The sequence below is a fragment of the Solanum verrucosum genome, unplaced genomic scaffold, assembly GCF_900185275.1.
Source record: "Solanum verrucosum unplaced genomic scaffold, falcon-dt-bn FXZP01000150.1, whole genome shotgun sequence".
NCBI classification, from domain to species: domain Eukaryota; kingdom Viridiplantae; phylum Streptophyta; class Magnoliopsida; order Solanales; family Solanaceae; genus Solanum; species Solanum verrucosum.
In genome coordinates this window covers 805,623-832,382 of record NW_026020371.1, presented here as the reverse complement: position 1 = coordinate 832,382, position 26,760 = coordinate 805,623, and the positions used below count along the sequence as shown (strand labels likewise).

The 26,760-nt window shown below is 33.9% G+C and overlaps 2 protein-coding genes across 5 annotated transcripts; one reads left to right on the top strand and one right to left on the bottom strand.

Annotated features, from left to right (window-relative positions):
• The first annotated feature begins 2,327 nt into the window (after window positions 1-2,327).
• On the top strand, window positions 2,328-16,722 carry LOC125838338 (pentatricopeptide repeat-containing protein At5g38730). Of its 4 annotated transcripts, none has more exons than XM_049517401.1 (5): window positions 2,328-2,462; window positions 3,995-5,970; window positions 7,008-7,461; window positions 8,011-8,284; window positions 16,073-16,722. In XM_049517401.1, the coding sequence occupies exon 2, from the start codon at window positions 4,165-4,167 to the stop codon at window positions 5,929-5,931; it is 1,767 nt and encodes a 588-aa protein (XP_049373358.1). In that variant the 5' UTR covers window positions 2,328-2,462; window positions 3,995-4,164; the 3' UTR covers window positions 5,932-5,970; window positions 7,008-7,461; window positions 8,011-8,284; window positions 16,073-16,722. The 4 variants fall into 4 exon arrangements, with proteins under 4 accessions (XP_049373358.1, XP_049373354.1, XP_049373357.1 ...); XM_049517397.1 differs by having other exon boundaries at window positions 7,382-7,461; window positions 8,011-8,216; window positions 16,057-16,253; XM_049517400.1 differs by having other exon boundaries at window positions 8,011-8,216; window positions 16,073-16,253.
• Window positions 16,723-17,716: 994 nt separating this feature from the next.
• LOC125838339 (GDSL esterase/lipase At5g33370-like) lies at window positions 17,717-21,818 on the bottom strand. Its single transcript, XM_049517402.1, has 5 exons — window positions 21,507-21,818; window positions 20,462-20,589; window positions 19,593-19,835; window positions 18,842-19,094; window positions 17,717-18,128 (listed from the first exon to the last, which is right to left on the bottom strand). Exons 1-5 carry the CDS (start codon window positions 21,730-21,732, stop codon window positions 17,896-17,898), a joined length of 1,083 nt encoding a protein of 360 aa, XP_049373359.1. The 5' UTR covers window positions 21,733-21,818; the 3' UTR covers window positions 17,717-17,895.
• Window positions 21,819-26,760: the final 4,942 nt, after the last annotated feature.

The following is a 26,760-nucleotide window of genomic DNA, read 5'->3' as shown; positions in this document are numbered from 1 at the left end:
TTGTGCCTACCTAGACCCACCCTCACTTAGCTACTATTCACAAAAATATAAGTGCACAAATTTAACTCTTGTCACAAAAGAGCGATCATATTGGAAATCAATAGCAAAAACAACCAATAAGAATAACTACTCACTCTGTTCCTTTTCACTTGTCATATAGTCTCCTTTTTCTAGAGTAAAAAAATATCAATTTTAAACAACATTCTAAGATATATATTTTTATCATATTGATATAAGAGAAATTACAACTTATAGTAGCCGCTCCTCTTCTTCCAAGGCATTGAATAAATGAAGAGAGTGACCCTAGAAGAGGAGGCAATCTTTGACATTTTACTTATACTTTACTCTCAACTTTGAGAATTTCAACTTTTAGTATAGTTTTTGAATATCAAAATTTTAATTTTAAAATATTGAACTATTTTAATCTAATTTAGCTTTGAAAATTATAAATGAACTTTTGCAAAGTAAAACAAGACAGTTATTTAGGATTGAATGGACTAGGGAGTAGGACTTATTATCTTGAATAAATAAGAAAGGAAAATATTTTTTTGTATACCCTCTTTAGGAAAAGTTGCAAAAGGGCTATTACAAATGGGTTTGAAAATTAAAAAGAAAACATGATGAGAGTCAAATTCGAACACAAGCCCAATAGGCTAGAACAATCTTAAGCACCCATTATGAGCCGTTGGACCAATAAATCATTTGTTTACTGGATGCTCTACGTTAGATATATATCAATGCTTCTCAATTTCTATAGAGATATATATAATCTGCTACTAGGTTAATGGGTGCTAGAGCACCCGGAGAACAATATGTGGGTCCGCATATATATATATATATATATATATATAGTCAAATTGACTTTTGAAAAACACAACATGACAATTAAAAGTAAACAGAGGGAGTATTGTATATCATGTTTTTAAATATTTTTTATAAAAAAAATGAAAGTTTTAGATATTGTCATATACTGAAAGTATTTTATTTTATATCGAATTATATTTAAATTAAAGATTTATAATATAAAATTTTGGGGTATATTTTTGTAATATCACTTAATTAATTATACTTCAATGAGATTTTATCTATATCTAAACCTAGGGCTGTGTATTGGTTGATTCAAATTGATTTTGAAGTTTATCGGTTCGACTTATCAGTTACCAATTTGTAGACATGTTAAACCGTTATGATACCATTAAGATATTGACTTATCAATTAGTGGTTTATCAGTTATTGATCGTTATAGGTTTGGTTATTGATTAAACCGTTAAGATTTGACACAAAAATAATCATTGAAAATTACTTAGAAATAAGGTGACAAACTAAATGAATCATGCACATGAGTTGACAGATTGCATCTGACTCAAAAGCAAACACTTCACATTGTAAAATAACCAAGAGTTTGAGAGAGCCACAAATAAAAGTATGAAGTTAAACTCTAAGTTAAGAACTTTATCTACCAAATGATATAAATATAATTATGGGAAAATTACGTGGTTAAACAAACTTATACTACTTAATTAGTCATGCCATTTTGCTATAATTACCACTCACGAATAACATAAACCATTAATTATGTGGGCTGACTTCAAATTTGTAAATTAGCCATGTTTGTATAATTCACCACATTTGTATAATTCGCAACTAACAATTCTTCGTTACTAAAAAAGAGCTTTTTTAGTTACTTTCTAAATCTAAATAATAGTTAATAAATCTATTGTTAGAAATAATTCAAAATTAATATTATTTGATAAAATAATCCTTAATTAGATACAACTTACAAATTTAAGAAAAAAATTAAAAATTTAGCAGCCAATCAGAATTTTAATTTATTTGACTTTGACTTTTTCTTTTTTAAATTAAAATTTAAAATAAAACTTAATTTTCTTAAAATTTAATTTAAGTTAATAAACAACCCTCGATTTTTTTATAAAACAATTTAAAGCAAAAAATGCTCCATATAGAATTCCTTTTTAAAAAACTTGTTTGATTGTACTCCTTATTTTACATGTCTCGTTGTTGCTGTCCTCGCTCAAAGCATAAAAATAATATAATTTTAAGTTGAATTTTTTCTTTTCTCTTTTTTTTTTTTCTTGTGTCGATCACGTTATATTAAACTTAATATACACATTAAAACTAAATATTATGTAGTTTGACTTTTTTTTTTTACCATCCATTAGTCAATTTTTTGTAAGCAATTCTTGGACCCACTTCATAAAATTTATGTTTCGCCACTGCTTGGAACACAGTGAATACACCATAAAACCTCAGCTTTCGTCATCTACCAAAACCCATATGATTTCTCAACTGGCATTAAGGTTTAAAAAGTTCCTTTGTTCTTTGGGTCCGAGTTTGGTCGCACTAGCGGCGGTTACTGTGCGAAATTTTGCTGATTGTCTTAAGTTTCCGTTCACAACTCCATCAGTCCATTAGCTTTGAATTTCAAATCCATAGACACTGAGGTTCATTCCTTCTCCTTATTTTCAGAAATTTATTTCTCATATGCTTAGTGTTCATTTGTTGAGCTCAAATTGAATCTTCAATGAACTTGAAAGCAGAATGATAAATCAAAAGAAATTTGTATTATGCTTATTGCATAAACTCTGTCCATGTCTATGATGAGAATGATGTATGAAGGGAAAAAAAGAGGATTTACCTTATGAACTTCCTTTTTTGCATGATTCAGGTTCATTCTAATTGGGTTCTTTTGTCTGTCCTCTATCAGATTATACTTCATTCTTTCAGTATTATTTCACAGGTTGACAGCAACTACGGCAGGAGTTGTTAATAAGTTCTTTATTACATCTTTGATTATGTGGGCAACTCCAATTGCAATTTTGTATACCTTTAACACAACTTAATTCTTGTGTGAGCTTTCCCTAATTTTTCTTTTTCGGAAAAGCTTCCCTGAATTTTTCCGATACAAATTTTACTTGATAAAAGATTTTATCATATGTGCCATAAGTTGATAGCCATTCTAAAGTAGCTATTGTTTGGTTTTAGATAACTAATATGTTTTCTTCTAACTAATCATTATTCAAAAACCTTGGACTGTGCCTTTCTTTTCATTCTTATGCTTGAGAACTTTGCCCTTTTCTTTTTTGTGCTTTTACATTTGATAAGAGTGGTATTTCGTTCGTATTCACATCAATTTGTGGAACATGAGAAAAAGTGTGAGAGATTTGTGCCCATTAATTGCTCAAGTATGCACTGCCCTGCAGTCTTTGTTGCTTGAAATGATGTATAAAAAGGAACCAAAGTCCTTTCACAATTTTATCTGAGTTCCAGGGACAATTATTATATGTTGGTTTCACAATATGTTTTGTCGATTGAATTAATGGGATATTGGTGAGGGGGCTGTAGTAGTCATGTTTTATGCTGATTGTGTGATTATACTGACGCCGAGCTTTGCTTGAGAATGGGAGAGATTGGTCATGGTGAATAGAGAATTCTGAAGATAGTTCATCTTTTGTCAAATATCCAAATGAGAAAGAAGAAACCTTGTTTTGTTGGTGGGTGGTTGTAAGGTTTGGTAGAACACTCTCAAATGTGCCCCTTGCTTATATATTAAAATAGCACACCTGATATTTTTTCTTTAAGTTATTAATTGACCAAAACATGGATAGAGTAGAAGATGATGAAATATAGCAGGTACTTATGACGGATTTGTGTCTAGTTCGCTTCCTGTCACCGCCAAGTATAGCTGTGCTGAGCTTCTAGGATACATATCTGGGTGATTACCCAATCAAAGCTTGCTGATTCCTGCTCTATCTATTAATAGTTTTATATAACAAAGAATATCAATAAGTACAAGAATACTATACTTTGCATCAATCCATCCAAGGATGAACTGCCTGTAGATGCAGGGACTGAATTCATTATAATTTCTACATTTTCTTTATCTTTTTTTGTAGTTGGTAGTAAATTTATTCTATTATATCTGAGTTCTTACTCTGAAATCATCTTCTCTTTGGTCTTTGTGTTACTTTTGCAGCCAGCATTGATGAGTTTGATGACTGATGAGATACACCAAAGTCGAGAACTGATTCTCAATAATTTTTCCCCATATCTTTGAACCACATAACTACTTGAGCAAAAGCTGCAACAAATATTGAAAACCAGTGTGGTTTGAACTTTGGGTGGGTTGCTTATCTTTCTTTTTCCATGGCCAACCTGATTCGCGCAAATGTGGACAATGAAATGGTCAAAGCTGTTGCTGCAGTTGTCTTCAAGGGGCACTGGGACAATCTTTTGAAGCCTAAGATCGGTTCATTTGTGACTTCCACCACTATTAGCCAAGCTCTTCTTCATATATCGCAATATTATTTCTCCCTCTCATGGTCATTCTTTCAGTGGGCTGAATCAGTTCCCAATTACAAGCATTCATTGCAATCCTCTTGGACTATGATTTACATACTCACCAAACAAAAACACTTCAAAACTGCACAAGACATGCTTCAGAAGGTGGCGGTCAAAAACTTTTTATCATCACCGACAGTTCTGAATGCGCTTGTGAGATCTAATATGAATAATGATGTGAACTCACATCTTTTAAGTTGGTTGGTGATATTCTATGCTAATTCAAAACTACCCCATGATGCAATTCAAGTTTTTGAGCATATGAGGGTTTGTAAGCTTATGCCCCATACACATGCTTGTACTACCCTTCTGAATTCATTGGTCAAGGATGGGTTGACTGATACTTTGTGGAAAATTTACAAAAAGATGCAAAAAATAGGGGTCCTTCCGAATATCTATATCTATAACGTGCTTATGCATGCCTGTTGTAAGTCCAGTGATGTAGAGCGGGCTGATGATTTATTGAGAGAAATGGAGTTTAAAGCTACACTGCCTGACCTTTACACTTATAACACATTGATATCATTGTACTGCAAGAAAGGCATGCATTATGAAGCTTTGTGCGTGCAGGATAGGATGGAAAGAGCAGGAGTATGTCCTGATATTGTAACCTATAATTCCTTAATTTACAGTTACTGCAGGGAAGGGAGGATGAGGGAGGCTTTGAGACTTTTCAAGGAAATTAAAGGTTCTACCACTAACCTGGTTACTTACACCACATTGATAGATGGATATTGCAGAGCCAACAATGTTGCTGAAGCTTTAAGATTGAAAGCCGCAATGGAGGCAAAGGGTTTGTATCCTGGGGTTGTTACTTACAACTCAATTCTTCGGAAATTGTGTGAGCAAGGCCAGATGAAGGATGCAAATATACTATTAAATGAAATGAATGAGAAGAAAGTCATACCTGATAATGTGACTTGCAACACTTTGATTAATGGTTACTGCAAGATCGGGGATATGAAATCTGCTCTTAAGGTGAAAAATAAGATGTTGGAAGGTGGACTAAAACCTGACCGCTTCACTTACAATGCTATGATTCATGGATTTTGTAAAGTAAAGGATACAGATGGGGCCAAAGAAGTATTATTTGACATGGTTAGGGTTGGACTTTTTCCTAGCTACTGCTCATATTCGTGGCTTGTGGATGCTTACTGCCATCTGAATAATGAGGTAGCGGTTGTCTCATTGCCAGATGAGTTTGCAAGAGGAGGTCATCTTGTTGATGTTTCCTTTTATAGGGCAATTATAAGGAGGTTGTGCAGGAGAGGTAAAATTGATGGTGCTGAAAAAGTTTTCCACATTATGCAAACAAATGGAGTGCTTGGAGACAGTCTAATATATGCTACTCTTGCATATGCTTACTTTATGGTAGGGAAGGTTGATGCTGCGTCATATTTGTTAGACGACATGTACAAAAGAAGGCTAATGATAACCCTAAAAATGTACAAAAGTTTTAATGCTTCTTACTCTGATGAGAATACCCTTTTAGATATGTTTTGGAGTAATGTGGTGCAAAGAGGTCTGATTTCCAGAACTGTTTACGATGAAATCCAGTCATGCAATTCTTAGCTATCTGGCTTGTGCATTTCCAGGAATTGCAGATCATTGGTAAGTGCATCGACTTATTTTGAGTATTAGTCAAATGCTTTGTATCATGGAAATGAATACTCTTTGAATCTTTCTTGACATGGAATACAACCCAGGGCAGATTCGGGATTTAAACTTGATGGGTTCAACTTATATATTCTCACTGCTGGACCCATTGCACTTCTGAAATTATTGTTAAGAATTTAATAGTTATTAAAAAATTAATGATCATGTATATATCTAAGTTCCATGTTAAAATGTTGGGTTTAGCGGAACCCATATTGCATCTGCCTCTAAACATGGAAATCGGCATTACGAATGGAACTATTCTGCAGTTGGCATCTGTGTGATGTTAATCCCACTTGTGCGTGGTATTTTGTTGCTAATTGCTTGTTGTGTTTCTAACTGGGAGTAGAGTAGTAGAGTTTTGCTAAGAAACACATCTGGTTTTGCTAAGAAACCCGTCATTTGTACCAAACCAATAATAACATGTTCATTTGTTTCTGCACTGTCCAGTGGCAGCAGCTCTTTGGAATATGTTTATTTCAATTGCTGGTATCAACTGGATTGTCCGGCGAAGTGTCAAAGAAGTAGTTGGTTGGAGTCTTAGAGAAGTTGATAGCCCCATCAAGAAGACCTGGCAGATGATTCCATCATTTATTTTTTGGTGTATTTGGAAGGAAAGGAATCTCAGATGTTTTGATGGTATCTCAACTCCAATTAGCAGTTTGAAATCCTTTTGCCTTATTAACCTCTTCCTTGGAGCAACTTATCCCCTATAAATGATACATTACCCCTCTTAGATTTCATTAGTTCTCTCAATATGGCTTAGCGACCATTCTTTTGCTTGTGGTTAACTCCCTGATTAAATAGGTGTTTTTGTTCTCTGGAGTTAACCATATTTTTGTGTATGTATTTGCATCTCCTTGATGCCTTTCTAATACATCTTCCTTCATAAAAAAAAAACATGACACATGTCTTCTGCATACTCTTTTATTACCTAACTATGGTTAATTAATGTGCATTTTCATCTCATTTGTTACTTCACCATGGTAAAGTACATTGTTTGGTGTAAATATCGATGCGGGCAAGTTTTTACCCGAACAAACCAAAGAAGCACTCCAACAGAAAAGAAGAACAAGTAACACATTAGCAGATTGGAAAATACCTGCTCAACAACAGCACCGAATAATAAACAAGCCCTATATAAATTTGAGAAGAGATGAATGTGAAAACACAGAAGTCGTCAATCAGAATCTATGTACTGTACCAACTTATCTGAAAAAGAAAAAAAAGTACATCTATGGTGCCTATGAACAGTGTTGCTCTTAATTCTTAGTGATAGACTAATGTACACACTCTTAGGTTGTATAAATGCTTATCCTGGTTAGTGTTTGCTTTAACTCCTCTTTCTTACACTGTCCTATTGAAGGTACCCTGCTGACTTATACAAAAGAGCAAAGGTAGACTCTGTGTTGGATTGGCATCACTCAAACTTGCATCGGGGTACCGGTGCTTATATCAGATATTGAGATTATTTCAGTTTCCAGTTGAATTATGATTACTTTACCTTGACCTTACTTGAGAGTTAATTTAGTGGTGAATGCTGGGATTTGCGAGAACTTGGGCAGAAAGATGCCTACAGGCTACAGTTAAGGCAATGACTGAATATTTTTTTTATCCCAAATGAGATTAATCAAGGAAATTTGTTTGTATGATCAGTTTTAAAAAAAGAGCATCTGCTTTTCATGATGCTCTTTGCTAAGATACTCGCTACTAACCTAATGCAAGACAGTTGCTGCAAGCCTACAAGTTTCTCAGTCTATCTTTAGGACTTGATTCCTCTAATTGAAACACCTGACCTTTCTCAAACCTCTAATTGTGAGTCTAGCTACTGCATGATGGTGACTTTTTTTTTCTTCAACAATGACAGTAACTAAAACCACTAGGATAGGTAGTCTTTTCACCAATGTTCTCTAATTACTACTTGTCCTTGATAACTTGATATCCCGCTCTTTAGCTGTTTCCAACAGTTTTCTGAAGCAGTGCTTATGTTTTCAGCTGGATATATCTTTGATACTGTTCTCGCTCCTGCTTTTGGGTTGACTTTGAATCCACAAGCAGCAGCAGAAGCTGAGAAAGTCCTTTTGGCATCTCTTGCAAATATCTAGTCTGTTTGGCTCCAGAGAAAAGGACGGTTTTTGCTTGGGAGTGGCCAACCTTCAATTGCAGATCTTAGCTTAGTGTGTGAGATTATGGAACTTGAGGTAAGGAGATTTTCCCTTTTCCTGCTGTTTCTTTACATCTTTTGATCCAGAACATAAATTATCACGAGGTAAAGAATGCTTTTATAAATAGATAATTTTAATAAACTATTGTCTCAAAAGTCGAAACAAGCTTGTCTATCTTCATGTCACTTTCCTCTGGAGGGAAATGATGCATACATGTGAAACCATGCCTTAATTGTTTTTGCTCAAAGTGTAGTCCATTGACATTCAGAATTGTGTTAACTGTTGCTTTCCCCTCCATCATCCTATATGAGCTTCCACTAAAATTAAATATTAATGCACATGGTGGTATGAGTCCCTATTCTAAAAGCCTTAAGAGATAAAAATATTTTTATTTCTCTTCTCTATGCTGGGTTAAAGGTTCATAAAACTGGTCGTGACCACCAATTGTTCCCTCCGCCCTCATCCTTGCCTTGGTTCTCTATTTGTTCTCCCTGCTTCTTCTATGGGTAGTTTCCGGCAGCCAATCTTTTTGGTTGGAAAGTTTAAATCCTTTTATATAATGAAGTTCCATATGACCCTTCGGGGTGGCCTAGTGGTTTGGGCTTGGGACTTCCATGTTGGAGGTCTCAAGTTCGAAACCCCTTGCCAGCGAAAGTAAGGGGTTTGCCTTCTGGGTCGAGCTCGTCGCACTGGGCTTGCCTAGTGCGGGTTACCTCTCCTATGTGGTTTGCGAGCTATTGCATATGAGCGGGGGTTTTACCCTGTGCGCACCCAAAGGATAGCGGCTGCGGGTTTCCCTTGTCATCAAAAAAATATAATGAAGTTCCATATGAATGCTTTGGTATTGTCTTTACTAGTATAGATGATGATGAAATGATGATTTTCGACTTCCTCTTGAGTTTACTTGGAGAAATATACTTGTTTCTGAGGTCTTGTTGAAATTTCTTTTATGATGAATTTGGGTTTTGGATGTGATGAATTTAGATTTTAGATGAGAAGGATTGTGAGTGGATAATAGGCCCATACAATTATCTTTTACTTTTTTTAGCAGATGTTTTTTCCACTTATCATTATAAGTGGTAATGCACATAATGCTAAGATACGTCAGATTGTTATATGTTCATAATCTTTGAAGTTATTTTGCTGGAAACTGATTTACTCTTATGTATGTAAATATCTTAACTAACCGATTTACTTTTTCACTTCCTAATGATGTTATGATGATTATTAGATTCCAACAGCCACAACCTAATATCTGAGTCCATCAAGGCTTATCATTTTGCATTGTCCGCATGTTAGACTCGAAAGCATGAGTCTTTTTACGTTTGGGAACTTCTTCCCAAACAGTGTATAGATAATCAAGTAGAAACACCATTCATTACGTGACAAGAAGGGAACTTTTACTGGACGTGAAATTCGACTATACATCTCAATTGAGTCAAGAAGGAAAAATTCACAGAACATGAAAGTTGAACTTCATTATATAATTTTCAGTTTTAGATTGTTAATGTGGAGGCTAGCCGAGACTATAATATTACCATTAGAGCAATCACACCACCTTAACCCATATGAATTCATTAACCTTCACGAGTACGGTCAATTGAAAAACGTTAGTTCTTATTCCTATGCAGAAGGCTTGATTGTCTACCAAGTGATTAATAACCATTGGCCCAGCTTTGTTGTGTTTAAACCATGTAAATGAAGGGGCAATAAAGCTAGAGAAGGATATACCATTATAAAGCGAGTTGTACCATAATACAAATAAAATGGGCGGTGAACTAGTCGGACAAAAGTCACATTGCCAAAACAATGTGAATGTAAAGTGTAATAAGGGGGGTGGGCGGGTAACTGGAAGTACAGGGGCAGCAAATTGACACAGTAAACATGAGATAACATTTTTTTTTGTACATTAAGCATCAGTTCCACAATCATTATTCATTGCCTGATGGATCTTGCAGAGCATTCTTGGATGGATGAAGGGTCTCAGTGGTTCTTGGTTTCCCCGCAGGCATTCAATCCAAAATTTTGACATGTGAGTGTGTGCCCATTCGAGGGGGACCGGAGTTAGTTTAATTACTGAAGCAAAAAAGAAAGACAATATTAGTTGTGGCCAACAACGAAGAAGTAGAATGTATAATCTATACTTTACCAGGGCAACCAATTGGAGGGTTTAGGTGTGTAGGACGGACTCTATTTCTTTTCTGCACTGGTGTATTCTTGCGTGTTTAAGTATAAGGTGTATTATCAAAGTAGTAAGTTGCAGGAAAACACAATTAGTGTCCCACACAAGTTGAAGTTTGCATAAAGTAGCACAAGCGAGCATGGTAAGCACTGAAAGATTGAATGTTAAAAAATGTAGCAGCAACAACGGAGAACTAATGCATGGATTCAGTAGCTGTTGAAGTACCAAGTGTCACCAAATTTTGGAATAGAGAAAGGGCAAAGAGATATTTGCAGTAAAATTGGATAAGTGGCAAGCCATAAGAAAGAATAGTAAGCTTGTAAAAAAAGGCAAAGGAGGCAATCTTGACACATGAGAACTTAAACAAGAGGAAGCCCAATCTACGTTCTAGTTGCTATCTATGTGAAGAATAGGTGGAGACAGTCAACCATCTCTTTTTACACTGCAAATGGACAGATCAATTGTGGCAGATGTTCATCCAAAAGAGGAAGATCAAGTGGACAAAGCCTGGGAGAACTATAGAAGTCCTACAATGTTCACTTATCTTATTAAAAAAAAAAAAAGAAGTCCTACAATGTTGGAACAGGGATGGAAATGCAGGAAAACAAGAGAAGAGATGGAGGGTTGTCCCAGCTTGCATTTGGTGGACAATTTGGAAGGAAAGGAATCAAAGATGTGTTGAAGGAAAACAGAACAACATCCAGAAGATAAAGACAAATTGCCTAGGGCTTTACTATTTTTGGTAAGCAAGTAGTAATAGGAGATGCTGAAAATGTGTTTAATATTATTGACTGGCTGTAACTAGAAGATCTTAGGAATGATGCAAGTAAAACTTTTTGGAGGGGGACTACACTTTGATGTAGTATACTTGTGGATATATAGAAGTAAATGTTACCTTTCTCAAAAATAAAAAGGGGATGTAAGTAAGAACAACAAAGGGAGGTATCATATTGCAGAATTACATAAAGCAGACTTAGCGTGTGAATAAGGTTGTGGCAGCCAATAAAGGGTGAAATTAGCCATATGAGGAGTCCAATTTTTTTTTTTTTGATGATGGGAAGTGTGAGAAGGTTCCCAAGGCTTACAGGGGCAGGAGTATAGCAACGTGAAAGCAGCATACCTGGATGATCTGGTGTGAGTGTGGAATTCGCAGTGCTAAACATAAAAGTCTGGATTGAAGTAGTGTAATGTTTAATAAACGAAGTCATTATTGGGACCGTGCTGGGGAAAAGGGAGAATGGATAGTAGGTTGAATAAGTATCATACCTGAATAGTGACGTATTTGGTGCGGTGTCGAGCGCAACTTCGTAGGCAGCAGTGGAGAACTTCGGGATTTGATTGAGGTTGGTGAGCAGAAACAGGGAGAAGCAGTGAGAACATGAAGTAGTTTAGAGAATCAGAATAGTCTGTGGTTCAATTCTTAAGATGGTGGCGTCCGTTGTAAACAGAGACAACGTTTTTGAAGAGCTGCAATAAGTTTAAAAGGAAGGAAGCGGGGAAGCGGCTGTTTAGGGACTGATGAGGTTGAAGCGACGTTTGATTGTGGCGTTTCTCTGGAGAATGGGAAGGGTAGTTGGTGAGAATATATAAATTTGACTAAAAAGGAATCCCTAGCTTGTGGTGGCGCCACTTCATCGGGTTGAGGGTTCTCTTTTATATAGATATAAGATTGTGAACAAAAAACGTCCTTTAACTATCCAAAATTTGCAATAAATATTTTGTTAACTTTTGTTAAAAAACTAACCGTTGAAATAAATACGTGTGCCAAGCACATGATTTCCTTCCAAATATCCATATTCGGTCTGATTCTAAGTTGCTTGGACTTTGGTGCGGGTGTTCGATAGGGGTGCGGATCTAGAGGTCGGATCCTTCATGATCTAATTTTTAAGATTCGGGGATATGGATCCATGTATGGATACGGGTGCGGGGATTCACCTTAATATAATTAAAATATCTAAAAATAGAGTTATAAAACCTAAATTATGAGATATTATATGGAGAACTTGGGGAGAATCTTGGAAGGAGATTAAAAGAAAATGAGTGAATAGAAATTTCTATATAAAAGATATTTCATCTTCTTCAATTTCACCTTAGCTTTTGTATTGATTATAGAAATCATTAAAACTGTCCAAACTTTCTCCATCGATTTTGGTCAAAGTACCCAAAATCGGTTGACCAAATCGGACATAGATCCCACACTCACACCCACACCCGTGTCGACAAGGGTGCGGCACCAAAAGTGAAGAGTCCGAGCAACTTAGGTCTGATTGAATATAAACAGGAAAAGAAATGCTTAAAAAATACAAAAAAGAACCTGGCATACCAGTAGAAAAACCCAGCAAAACAGCACCAAACCAGCAAAAAACTGCAATGCAGTAGAAAAAATCAGCAGAAAAATTGACAAACCACTAGAAAAACAACACCAAATTAACCAAAAAGCAGCCATACAACAAAAAAACTGGTAAACCAATCGTAGACAGCAAAAGGATCAACAACAAAAAAATTTAAAACTGGTAAATCAGTAGTAAATAGCAATAAAACAGTAATTTTTTTGGGCAAAACAGAAGAAAAACAGTAAAAAGAGATCTATACAATGAATTTAGACATATATGAGGAAAATTATACTTAGAGAGAAAAAAAAGGAAGCTAAAACACATATGAGCTCTGCGATCCCGTCAGCGTATAACCATTAGTTGGTCATATCCCGATGGAGGGAAAACTTTAAACTTGACACATAGGTATATGAGAAGAACAAAATTACAATAGAAATATGGAGATTTGGGGGGAATGTGCTTGACACATATTTATTTCAGCCGTTAGTTTCTTAACAAAAGTTAATAGAGGGATGTTTATTGCAAATTTTGGGATACTTAAAGGATGTTTTTTGTTCACAATTGTAGCGTAAGGATGTACCCTAAGTTTGGGTTATACTTCAGGGATAATTTTAGCCAAAACTCCACCTTATATATGCATAGTATGGTGAAAATAATTATTTATAGTTCTTTTATACTATTAATTAATGTATTAAACTTAATTGTCAAATGTAGAAATAAAAGTAAAACACGTTTTCAGATTTTTCATGCAAGGTCTGTCCAACAAATGCGCCACTGTTCAAATTTTCTCTTTATACATATGAAAGAGTAATTTTTTCTTAATGTTCTTTGCTTTTTACTCTATTCTTCAACTTGAAAAATAGTAGAATTATTAAATGGAAGAGGGCCAGTAACGGGGTTGTAGTAATTTTGATAAAAAAGCATGTCATTTACAGAAAAGGCTAGAGAAGCTTGGAGGTTTAACAGATGAAAAAACTCTCAAGGAATTAAAGTAAAGATGTTTCTTGATTGAAAAAGTTGTGATCTTAATTATGTATTTAACTTAATAGAGGCTATAAAGTAAGCCATTTATTTATCAACTAAGTAATCACTACTATAGGACTTTTTGTTGAGAAAAGAACAAGATAGTTGGTTTTACTTTTGAATGTTGTGTGCATTAGTTAATTAGGATTGAGAACTATTTGAGAACCTGCTATCATTTGAAAATTTCACCTTGGAATAAGGTTAAACGGGTAACTCCATGTGGACCATTTAAAAAAAGATACTGTAATAAATTTTTTGAAAGAAGACAACAGGAGTGGTGTTTTATTATACTAGTAATTTTGACTATTTCTAGCTTTGATTTTGGGAAAATGAAAAAAAGGCAGTCCACTGCACTGAGCTTTCTATTGTATGCAATCTTTACCTTGCATTTCTTAAGCAACATGTTTCCACAGCTCAAACCCATGACCTCCTAGTCACATGACAACAATTTTACCAATTAAGTCAATACTTCCCTTAAATATTTTTAAAAAATGTTCTGCAGATGGAATTGTTGAGGGAAAAAATGAAAGGACTGTCAAAGGGTATGTTAGATAGAAAGGGGAAATAATATGAGACAATACTTTCAAGCACAACAAACAGTTCAGTTGTCAGTTCAGCTGCAACTTCCAAGAGAATTGACCCTTTTACCTTTCTCTACAAGACAATAACCATCTCAGGTAAAGTCAGAACAGATAAAATGTTTTTATGCATATAATAATTGTACTTCTCTGTCTGTACCTCAATATTAATTCAAAAATGATGTACAACACTTACAATAGTGAACTTATTGTATTACTATTTCCGTTTCAATTTGTTTGTCTTGTTTTGACTTGATACTGAGTATAAGAAAATAAACAAGACTTTTGAATCCTGTGGTCTTAAATCAAAGATATGTCAAATGTTCCAAAATTCCCTTTAATCATTGGTCTTAAACATTCTATGCGAAAAATTGTAATTATAGAGTTTCCTAAAAAGGAAAAAGATATTCTTTTGAAGTGGACTAAAAGGGAAACTATGAAACAAATTGAAAAGGAGTGAGTATATCTTGTGGTGTATTGTAGTAAGATTTTGATACTACTAAGACCCTAGAGTTATTTCAAAATTTCTTTATAGAGTTTCCTAAAAAGGAAAAAGATATTCTTTTGAAGTGGACTAAAAGGGAAAGTAGAGGAAACAAATTGAAAAGGAGTGAGTATATCTTGTGGTGTATTGTAGTAAGATTTTGATACTACTAAGACCCTAGAATTATTTCAAAATTTGTTTAAAGTAAGTGGTGGACAAGTAGCTATATCAACATAAGATAAAATTACCAAACAAACAAATCATCAAAATACTAGTAGTCACTCAATTGATAGTAGTTATTATCTCAGAAAGTCACTTTCTTTATTGAGCAAAATTGAAATCAAGAAGACTGGTGAGATAATAACTATTATTGAGTGATCATATGAGAAATCAATCTTATAATAACTATTATTGAGTGATCATCTGAGAAATCAATCTTATATTTACTTGGAAATGTTATTTTGCTAATTGTAGTTGTTTGGAAATTTTATCTTATGCGGCAACTTGCTTGTAATGTCAGGGTCAGGTTGATATTTCTAATGACTTTCATTTTATGCTGAGTATAGGAATAGATGATGTGTTCTATCGTAGTTGTTGACCTTAGTTTTATGACTTTGTTGTAATAGACCTTTAGTTCGAAGATCATTTGTGAACTTAATCCTAAAAGAGAAAGCATTTTGCTAAACAGCTCAAGAATCATGCATTTGCAACATGGAGTACTTGTCTTCATCATATTATAGAGTTTTATTGCTAGTTTTGAACTGAAGAAACAGTTTTTGCACTCTTGTTTCATTTGAACAGGACGTGATGCCACTTGAGGAGAACAAATGCTCAGGGCATTGCAAGGCTATAGTGCGAAGGATAGTAGAACAAGAGCTGAAACTGAGCAATGGTCACAAATGCAGGAAATGCTGCAGCAAGTGAGAGGGGAGAAGGAAGAACTTCAGGCTTCTCGTGATTTCTGGGAAAAACCAGCCCTTGACTTTGCTCGTGAAATCCAATCTTTACAGTCCTCTTTAAGAATCTGGTTCTTGGTTTCCAATGATACGTTTGATGAAATAAGTTTTGATTTGAAACAGTTCACTATATTATTTCTTCAAAAGTATCTCATTTACTTTTCACTTGATCCAAGGCTCTTTCGGAAACAATCTCTCTACCTCCACGAGGTACTGGTAAGTTTTGCATACACTCTATCCTCCCCAGACATCACTTTGTGGGATTGTGGGATTTCACTCGATATTTTGTTTTTGTTATCTCATTTTCTTTGCTTTTATAGGTGGAAGAATGGAAAGGCAAATCACAAGCATTTGAAACCAAGGCAAAGGATATGCAGTGTGAATTAACTGCAGCAAAAGACAAGCTGGAAAAATCAAGGACAGAGAAATCTACGGCACATGATCAGAGAGAGGTAACATCTACCCCGAATTCACCTTTGTTGTCATTAGCCAAGCAAATTGAGAAGGAAAAACGTGTGTTGGTTTGTCGGTTGAAAAAATGCCATTCAGAAGTTGCAAAAACAAAGAGGTGTTGAAGTGATTTCAACAAAAGATTTGCCACCTGTTTCTCTTGGGAAGCAACTAGAAGGAAAAGTGCATGTTTATGCATTGTCTGAAGTAAAATCGCGGGGCCAATGACAGGAGTGGTAGATCAGAACTTTCTTCTGTTGGGATAAGAAAAGAACATTCTTGCAGCAAAAAATCAGGAGTACTAAAAGGCCACCATTTAGAGATGTTGGGAATTCATCACCATTATTGTTGAGGCAAAATAGTAAAGCTGTTTACCCTTTGCACAGCCCTTAAAGCTGAGTAAGCCAAATGTCTCTTTGTCTTGGAAGTTTTGTGATGTTATTTGTCTTCTTCAAGTGATTATTTGCTTAGTATTGATTGGTGCAAGCCTTTTGTAGAGCAAACAGTTTTGGTAGTAATAAGAGTATTTGCATTGCTAATTTTGCTACATTATTCGAAACTCGGTGAATGAGTGTGCCCTCTCTATCCTTCTCCAATTAAAGTTTAGGCTCTTGTTTGTAGTAGGATTTGACTTATCATGTGTGTTTGGCACACACATCTCATATTGCGCTCTTATAATTGAATCAAACCCTTGAGGGCATCCTTCCTTCAAGATCTCTAATGCAAGCTTAGTACAGAGAAACCATAAGAAGCATTTTGGTTTTATAACATAAGGTATTCATCTGCCTTGAGATAGTTGCATCATCTAAGAAAAAGCAAAAGAACATAAATAATTGTTCAGGTACAAAAATTGATGTCTCTTTTGCAACAAAAGGTGTGAAAAAAATGTGAAATTTCATTCAATACAAGAAATCAGGAAGGAATGTGCAGATTGTGTTTTATAATTTTGGTTTTTGGAGTATCCAAAGAAAAAAATATATAGGTGAAAAAGGAACTGATAATTGAAAAGATGGATGAAGTTGAGGGAACAAAACTCTCTATGTATGTATATATAAAGCATAAAAAATGTGGCATTCAAAGGGTGTATTTGGTATGAAGAAAAATATTTTTAATTTTTTCATGCTTGTATGTTCAAACAACTGTTGACAACATCCTTATAATATTTCACCTAAGAAGGAAAATTCTTTAGGTCTGTTTGGAAAGCCATCTCATTGGATTTAGTGTAATTACTAGGATAGTGCCTTGTAATTTTATAATATAAAAATCTATTTGTTCGGCATAGTGTAATTATAAATATACTGTTTGATTGTGCAATTACAACTCAAAGACTACTGTAGAAATGTATGTTATCCTTGTTTACATGTTTTAAGCTGCATATGATTAATCTCTAATATTGTCAATATTTGTAACACTTCTTTTGCTTAATTACATCTAATTTAGAATCTTGTACTACTGGCATACTTCTAAATATTTGTAAATTTTGCAATAATGCAAACTCGTTCATCATAATTAATTCAAGAAAACAAAAAAGAAGACATACTATTAGAAGAAGAGATGCAGGAAGACAAGTTATGAGAATGATCAACTCAATAACACTTACATTTAACACAATATCCATCTTATTTTCAAAGAAGGAATTACTCAACTAAAAGGACATTAAATAAATAACATTTCTAGTGGAAATTTAAACAAATTGAGAGTAGAATTTATTAAGCCTTGGAATCCATGACCATAATGGTGCTAAGGTTCATTGGGTGCATGTAATCAGTTGTTCCAGTCAAGATTTGTTCAACAATGATTCTGTTAGCCTTCTCCGTGGGGTGAAATGGATCCCAAAATGCATATTCATCTCTGTTTGAGCACAAGTTGGATAAAGGTGTGCACAACCCCATCCCATTGTATGGTCCTTGTCCACAACATGCCACCTTTGATGTCACAAATCCTGTCCCATATTCCATTTACCTTCAAAGTTAGTAAACCAACTATATATATAATGTAACCTATGTTGTTCGGACTATCCAAAAAGGATGCCATACCGTATCGGATCCTTCAAAAAGTGCACTACTTTTGAAGGAATCGACACATACCCTTTGACATTTTCGAAGGGTCCAAAGCAACATAGTATGTAACTAATGCATGTATATTAACATGTTGTACCAAATACTTGCCCTATTTTCTAGGTTACTATCCCTCTTATCATGGACAATTGTATTTATCTTTTAGGTAAAGCTTGATCATAGTGTAAAACTTCTAATATATACTACTAGTGTATAAAAGTTACATCCTATAATTTTTCATATATATAATACAACAAGATTAAAGAGAGTTGGTCAGATGGTAAACATCCTTCACCTCCCACCCTAAGATCGTGTGTTTGAATTATCAAAGGAGCAAAAAAGGTGAAAACTCTGATTAGGAGGTGGTAAAAATAATATAGTAAGATTTTCCTCCGGACCCTACCCTATGCTCTCATTAATTAAAGTAGTAGATATTAGAAAGGACTAAAAATGTTAGATATCATTTAAAGCCTAGGAAGAAGCCAACTTATATTGCTACAACCTATAGTACTCTCATCTAATTTTTCTTTTTTATATATATGCTAAGAATGACAAAAGTAAGTAGGTAATTAATAATTATGAGGGTTAAATTATGTACCAAAAGCTTGAGGATCAGTAATGAAGTCCAAATGCATTTGGTTTGTATTTGCTGCAACAAAAACATGGCTGCCTATTTCACTATTGAGACCATTAAGCATCTCAACTAGTTGTGGATTGAACAGTACTGCTGCTTGCTGCAAATCATCCGCGCAGCTGCCATCGCGGCTTCTTTGGGCTAATTCCGCGGGCACACAACCTAATGGCCCTGTTCCCGTCACAATAACTCTACGAGCTCCTAAGCTATAGAGTTTCTGCGTCATAAAATTAAGCTATCAGTATATATAATTTAAATTCATTGGTCAATTATTAGAGATTCATGTTGCTTTATGATAGATCTTCAAATTCAATAATGAAAAATGTTGTCTTTATGATGTGCTACACAAAATGACTTGAACTATAATGACATGTACAACTAAGAGCTGTACAATAATTAATCACATGCATGATTTATTTCCCCTCTAAAGTAGGTCTGCATTGGTTCAATATAGAACATACTTCATCGGCTTACTTTTACTTGTCCACTATTTAAAAAAAGTAGATTGTCATTTTTAACGTATTCATAACATTAATTACTTATTTCCCAAATTACTTTCTAAGACCTAATTAATATCAAACATTAATTAATATGAGTAATGTGGTAAAATAGTCCTGTCGTTATTGTTTCTTAATGGACATGTCAAGTCCAAATATGACAAGTAAAAGTGATCCGACACATGATAAAAAATGATATATATATGTATAATTGTTACCTGAAGAACATTTTTGTATTCAGAGATGACATAGGAGACATAATCTGGAAGCATATATTGACGAGATCTAACAGAAAAAGGGACTAAATAATAGTTGTTGACAAAATCATTGCCACCAAGTGTAATTAGAACAAGACCCTCTTTCACCAATTGCTTTGCCTTTTCACTTCCTATCAAAGCTCCAACTCTTTTTTGGTATTCTGCAAAGTACTCTAGTTGTTGTCCAATCCTTATAATATTTACCTGAAAAAAAAAAACTCTTCATATCATAAATCTATCTAGTGCACAAGAAAATCGAGAGTCAAATTTCTTAATTTTGATTATAAATTTGAAGAGAGAAGTACTGAAAATATTGAACTTGACACAAATTATTAGTTTCATCCCTTAATTATTTATAGCCTTAAAAACACCCCTCTATTTTACTAAATAAACTTAGATACACCTCCGATCTGCAACATGACATAAAAAGTAGTTTCAAACTCTCGTAGGAGCATGAGGCTCTTAATAAAAAGCCGAGAAAAGTTTGAAAACACCCCTAAACTTAATGAGAAATAGGGGTGTATTTCACTCATGTTGCAAGATTGGGGGTGTATTTAAGTTCAATTAGTCAAGTAAATGAGTGTTTTTAAGACTGTCAATAGTTTGGAGATGAAATTAATAATTCACGCATAGTTTAAGTGTATTTTTAATATTTCTCTTAATCTTAATTTTAAATTTCTTCGGACAAAATTTATGTATTTAAAAGCTGAGTAATATTTATGTGATATTATACTTGGTACTTATTTAAGTCTCAAAATTTGAATGATGCCACAAAATCAATTACTATTGCAAATTGAATAATGGAAATTGAAAATAGAAATAAAGCTTACAAATTGAATTCCAGTGTCATTAAGTACACCAACCCCAGCAGAAGCAAAGTTGGCACCAACAAGAAGCTTTTCCCCTTGAAGCTCAGGACTCAAGTATGGCAATGTAGGCTCTATTCCAAGTTTTTCACCTAATAATTACGTTAACAAGGACAAAACAAATTTTAATAAATAATTATATATAACAAGGTATAAAACAAAAAGACAAAATGGATAATCATAGCAATATTGCACCGAGTAAAGCTTTTGCAAGTGAGAGTGAAATTTCTCCCAAAAATACGTCTGGAATATCAATTTTTGAAATTTGAATTTTTTTTAAAGACAATTTTAAAATATGATAGATTTAAAAAATCTCTGTTCAAATGCTAGCTAATTCCACCTCTCCACTCCCCCCTTTTCTTTCTGCAATTAGTATAAAAATTAGTCATGACTATTGAAATTTGAAGTTTCGATCCCACAATGGAATTATTGTTTCTAGATCCCAAAATTGTCCCATGAAGGACCACGTGTGCCTGATACAGAATAATGCTGCATGCATGCACACAGCAGCACCAAATGTGAAAATAATGAGGAAGGAAGAAAATATTTTGAAGGTTGTAAGACTTCAACTCCTATTAAAGTAAATATAGAAACTAAAACAAAATGTAATCGGAAAAGGGATCAACTTTAATACCATATAAAATAATAGATCTTGGACCTAACTCACTCTCCAAATAAAGTAAAAATTGTCCAAGTCCATATGAACAAACCAATTATATATATCCATCCCTTTTTCCAACGTGGAACTTGTTTTGTTAACTTAATGATGTATATTTTGGAATGGAATGCAAACCACAAATTAAAGTAGAGAGAGGGTCATATAGTAAGTCTTTGTGTGTCCATATATGCCATCAAACTTATAATAATATCACTACTAAAAAAACCGGATTTAATAATAGAAGTAGCTAAACAACAAAATTCGTACGTAGCAACAAATTAGCGACATGTTCAGCAAAATAGTGACGAAAATGTGTATGAAAATAAAGAAGAGAGAAATAATATAATTAACTGATAATGTCAGGAATGTTAAGGCCATTAGAGAATCGTCCAGTTGGACGATGAGTTGGATAATCAATGCCATAAGGTGGTGAATCTGCACGAGCACTTGTAGCCAAATAGTTGTTATTTCCAGTATCAACTAATGAATCTCCAAACACAAAAAATGCTCTTTCAGCTGCACCCTCTACTACTCTTAATACCATAATCATCATCAAAATAATAATATTGGAAGCCATTGAACTAATTATGTGAAAGAATGAACTAGCTAGGTGGTGTTACGTTTGCTTTCCTTTCCTTTTTTTTAAAGAAACTAAATCAAGTGTGATAATTGGGAAATAAGAGTTGCCTTTATATATACAAAAATTATTGAGGAGGTAAATAATTTTAAAGTAATAAATGCCTTTGGATGTTTGGTGTTATAATATAAAAACCAAACTACTAACTAGTTAAGAAAAGGATCACAACAACTTTCAATTGGAATAATCAATGTAGACAGTTGTTTAGCTGGGGTGATTAAATGCATTTTCAATCATTTCACCTCAAAGAGTGTTTTATTTTCTTTTCCTTTTTTAACTAGTTCAACTTTTTACACTTACGTACGGTGTACAATATATATACAGTACTCACACGATCAAGTAAAATAATACTCCTTTCGTCCCATTTTATATGAGTTAGTTTAACTTGACACGGAGTTTAAAAAAGAAAGAAAGATTTTTGAAACTTGAGGATAGATAATTGCGTGACTATAAATCATTTCATTAAGTGTAAAATAAACATTTTACAGTTAAATTGTTACTTAATCTAGAAATGTGTTATTCTTTTTGAAATTGACTAAAAAAGAAAGTAAGTTATATAAATTGAGACAGAAAAAGTACATGTTATCGTTCATAAAATGTGAGATTATAATAATAACCTGCTGAACATAAAATGAATCTGCTATAACAAATTGAATATATTGATAATGTAAAATTTATATACATGCAATAATGGCTATATTTTAAGTTAAATCAATAATTTCCTGTTATTATATATGGATTGTGTGATATTTTCACTTTTCCCATATCTTGGTTAGTCAAATGTAGGAAGTGGGTATGAGTATGACTATATATGTGAATTCATTACTAATTTGTTATTTAAAATTGACTAATTCTGCCGTTTGCGTTATGTTGTTGCTAACATGAACTTGAACTTACCTACCATTATAAAAGTTTTATGATTTCCTTCAAAAAAGTTGTTTTCTTTTTCCGGGTTTTCACCCTGCGTTCGAAGTCCACATTAAACCCCGACTAAATTTAGATCGCGCACTGTAGAATTCATTTGGAGTGGCGCTCCCAATATGATTTTCTCCTTAGACATGACTCAAAGTCGAGACATCTGATTAAGACTGAAGCGTGCAGTCCCACCATTGCAATACAACCAACCAATGTTTGTTGTGGTTGTTAAAAAGGTTGAAAAGGCATCAAAATAGCTAGTATATATGCATCGACGTATAAAATTGTATCATCTGACTTAGCTTGTGAAATTTAACTTGACTAAGCTCAATTCACCATCGTATGTTTATTAATATAGAAAATCCTATATAGAAGTATATAAGTAATTTCTTTGTTGAAGGAAAAACGAAAAAAAATGAGATTTCTTGGCTATTTTGTGTTACTTGTAAAAATGGTCTTCGTATGTTAAAAATAATAATTGTCTTTTATTGATATGTTAAATATGACAAACAAAAATAAAAATTATTAATAATAGACAAGTAAAAGTGAACGAAGAAAGTAATTAGTTTTGAATCAATTTAAAAACAAAAATATATGGATAAACCAATTGTGTTTTTACTACCAATTGCATGTGAAAGGTTTTTGGAAAGTAAATTTTTTTGTTTTTTTTATATTTTATATTATTATATTAGAAGAAGACGAAGATGATGTAAGAAGCTAAGACAGTTAGTGTATTAAATTGTTGCTGATATAATTTGTGAGTAATTGGAAGTTAGTGACTATTTTCAAAGGCGCATTAAATTAATAGCTTCAAAAACAGCTAATAATTTTATTTTTATCTTCACCGAACACCGCTTTTCTTTTGATTCTCATGTTCTTTCCTCTACCATTAATCTTTTTCACTCTTCAACAACCACAAAGTTTAGTTCGGATTGAACGCTCCTAATGAAGACAATTTCATACTCAAGATCAAGGAAACTTGAATTCGAGATCTCTGGTTAATGATGAAAGAGTACTACTTACTATTCTACCACAACTTTTTGTTGGTTAGAATTGTAATTGACTCAACTTAATGGTCCACAATATAACGTACTTTCTGTTGTCCATCTTGTTTTCCTAAGATACTTAGAACAAAACTTTGAAGAACTTGGTAAGAAACAACAAAGTTTAAAGAGTATTTTCAAGCTAGAAAATAAAAACTAGTAGAGAAAATAGAATCAGAAACAATATAAAAATATTTTTCTCAAAGAAATAAAATCGAGCCCACTGAATGCACAGTGTCCCCTTAAGGAAATTATTCCCCTCAAGTACCCGAGGTTAATGGAATATCCTCCCATGATAGAACGATCTTACTCACCGGTGTATCGGTACCTAAAATCATGGTGTCAGCGAACCACTCAACGCAGTAAAATACACTTAGAATACTAGATTTAGTAGTAGTAAAAGAAGTCCAGAAAAATTAGTTCCACTAAAATGAGAGGAAATCTCTCAATTTATAGAAAACAAAGGGTAGTGTGAAAAGGTTCTTATTGTGCCTTACCGGAAAGGTCACAAACCTTTGGAAAAGTCACAATCTTTCGGAAAGGTCACAACCTTTCATAAAAGTCCCAACTTTTCATAAAAGTCACAACTCTTCATAAAAGTCACAACTCTTCATAAAAGTCACAACTCTTCATAAAAGTCGCAACTCTTCATAAAAGTCGCAACCTTTCATAAAAGTCGCAACTTTTCATAAAAGTCTCAACTCATCATTTTCCATTCACACCTTTTAAAACCCAACAATCCCCCGCATGAATGGGGAATGACTCCAAGACAAAGAAACGGACAAGTATGTGTACTTTACAAGCAAGAATTAATTGCATTTGGATAAGTAGGTTTCCCCTTGGACTTTCCGTAGTGAACATATGTCAGATATACTCGGTCAATCGGTAGATGCGATATCTTTGAACTGTCGAGCTTTGGTGTATACCTAGACAACCATATGTCACACAATTAACCCTTTACCATTTATGGTTCTTACGGTTGTGTTCGTTTCAGCCATGAACACCTCTTGGTTTCATGAGTGTATAGAGAAATAGGCTTTTAACAATCATCCTCTTTGAAGTGGCTTACACTTCACACTCACATAGGTGATTTCTAAACGTGTTATCGCATAGATACTCTATTTGGTCAAATCTGCCAAACTTAGCAAATCATTAAAAACTTTAAGCTTTATTAACTCATTAACAAGCCTTAATGTTATATCCTTGTTCCTGAGTATTGTCTTCATCATGGGAATAGATTGAGTTGGTTGACAATGCTGAACCGTCAGTCACAACTTTGTTTTTCTCCTTGAATCTAGCTCTTGGGATCTCTAGTCTGCTAGATAGAGTCACCACCATGATGGCTTGTCCTAAGCCGTAAACCCATTCCCTTAGATGATCTTTCAACTTTCTCTCTAGTTAGGCCTTTTTGTAAGTGGATCCGACACATTATCCTTTGACTTTACATAGTCAATTGTGATAATTCCACTAGAGAGTAGTTTTATAACGGTATCATGTCTATATCTTATATGACGAGACTTTCCTTTATACATCATGCGCCATGCCCTACCTATTGCATCTTGACTATCAAAGTGTATGCATACTGATGCCAAAGGTTTAGGTCAAAAAGAATATCTATCAAGAAATTCCGGAGTCTTTCAACTTGTTCACCGACCTTATCTAGAGCACCTGGCTCATAATTCATTGAAGAGCTAGCGATACATGTCTTTTTGGAAGATTTCCAAGAGACTGCTCCTCTACCAAGAGTAAATACATATCCACTAGTAGATTTTACTTCATTTGATCTCGGTGATCCAAATTGCATCACTATATCCTTTCAATACTGTAGGATATTTGTATAATGCAAGACAGTTTTGAGTATGTTTTAAATACCCCAAAACTCTTTTTATTGTCATCCAATGAGTTTGATTGAGATTATTCATGAATCGACTCAGTTTATTAATAGCGCATGCTACATCTGATCGCGTACACTTTCTGATATACTTCATACTTTCCAATACTCTAGCATAATCCAATTGTGAGTCACTTTCACCTTCATTCTTTTGAAGTGCAAAACTCACATTATTGGAGTCTTGACAATATTAAAATTCAAATATTTGAATTAGTCAAGTACCTTTTCAATGTAATGAGACCATGACAATACTAAACATCTTGGAGTTCTAAGAATTCTTATACCTAAGATCACATCAACAACTCCACGATCTTTCATATCAAAGTTGCTTTCTAGCATATGTTTAGTAGCATTTACGTCATTAGTGTTTCTACTGATGATCAACATATCACCAATATACAAACAAACAATGACCTTGTGATTTTAATGTAAACACATTTATCACTTCCATCATTCATTTACCAACATAGTTTGGTCAAATTTCTTATGTCATTGTTTGGGTGCTTGTTTTAGTTCATAAAGTGACTTAACAAGTTCACACACTTTCTTTTCTTTACCAGGAACCACAAAACCCTCGGGCTGTTCCATGTAAATTTCTTCCTCCAATTCTCTATTTATGAAAATTGTTTTCACATTCATTTGATGAATTTGGAGGTCATATACCGCAACTAATTCAATTAACATCCGAATGAATGTAATTCTAGTTACTGGCGAGTATGTGTCGACAAAATCAAAACCTTATTTTTGTCTACAACCTTTGACAAAAAGTCTTGCTTTGTATTTGTCAATAGTTCCATCGACTTTCATTTTCCTTCTGACGATTCACTTTGAGCCCAAAGGTTTATTTTCTGGAAGAAAGTTAATTAACTTCCAATATGGTTGCTCAAGATTGAATCAATCTCACTATTGACACCATCTTTCCAAAAGGATGAGTCTACATAAGACACAAGAAATGTTACAAAATTATATTCGAAGGAAGTAGATGTCCTTTGACATTTACTACGCCTCTCAATCTCTTTATTAAGTACATTCTCCTTTTTTTCTTTCCAAGGTCTTTTGGACCCTTCACTAGACTACTCGAGTCTAATTTTACAGTCCACAGTCATAAGTCCTATTTTA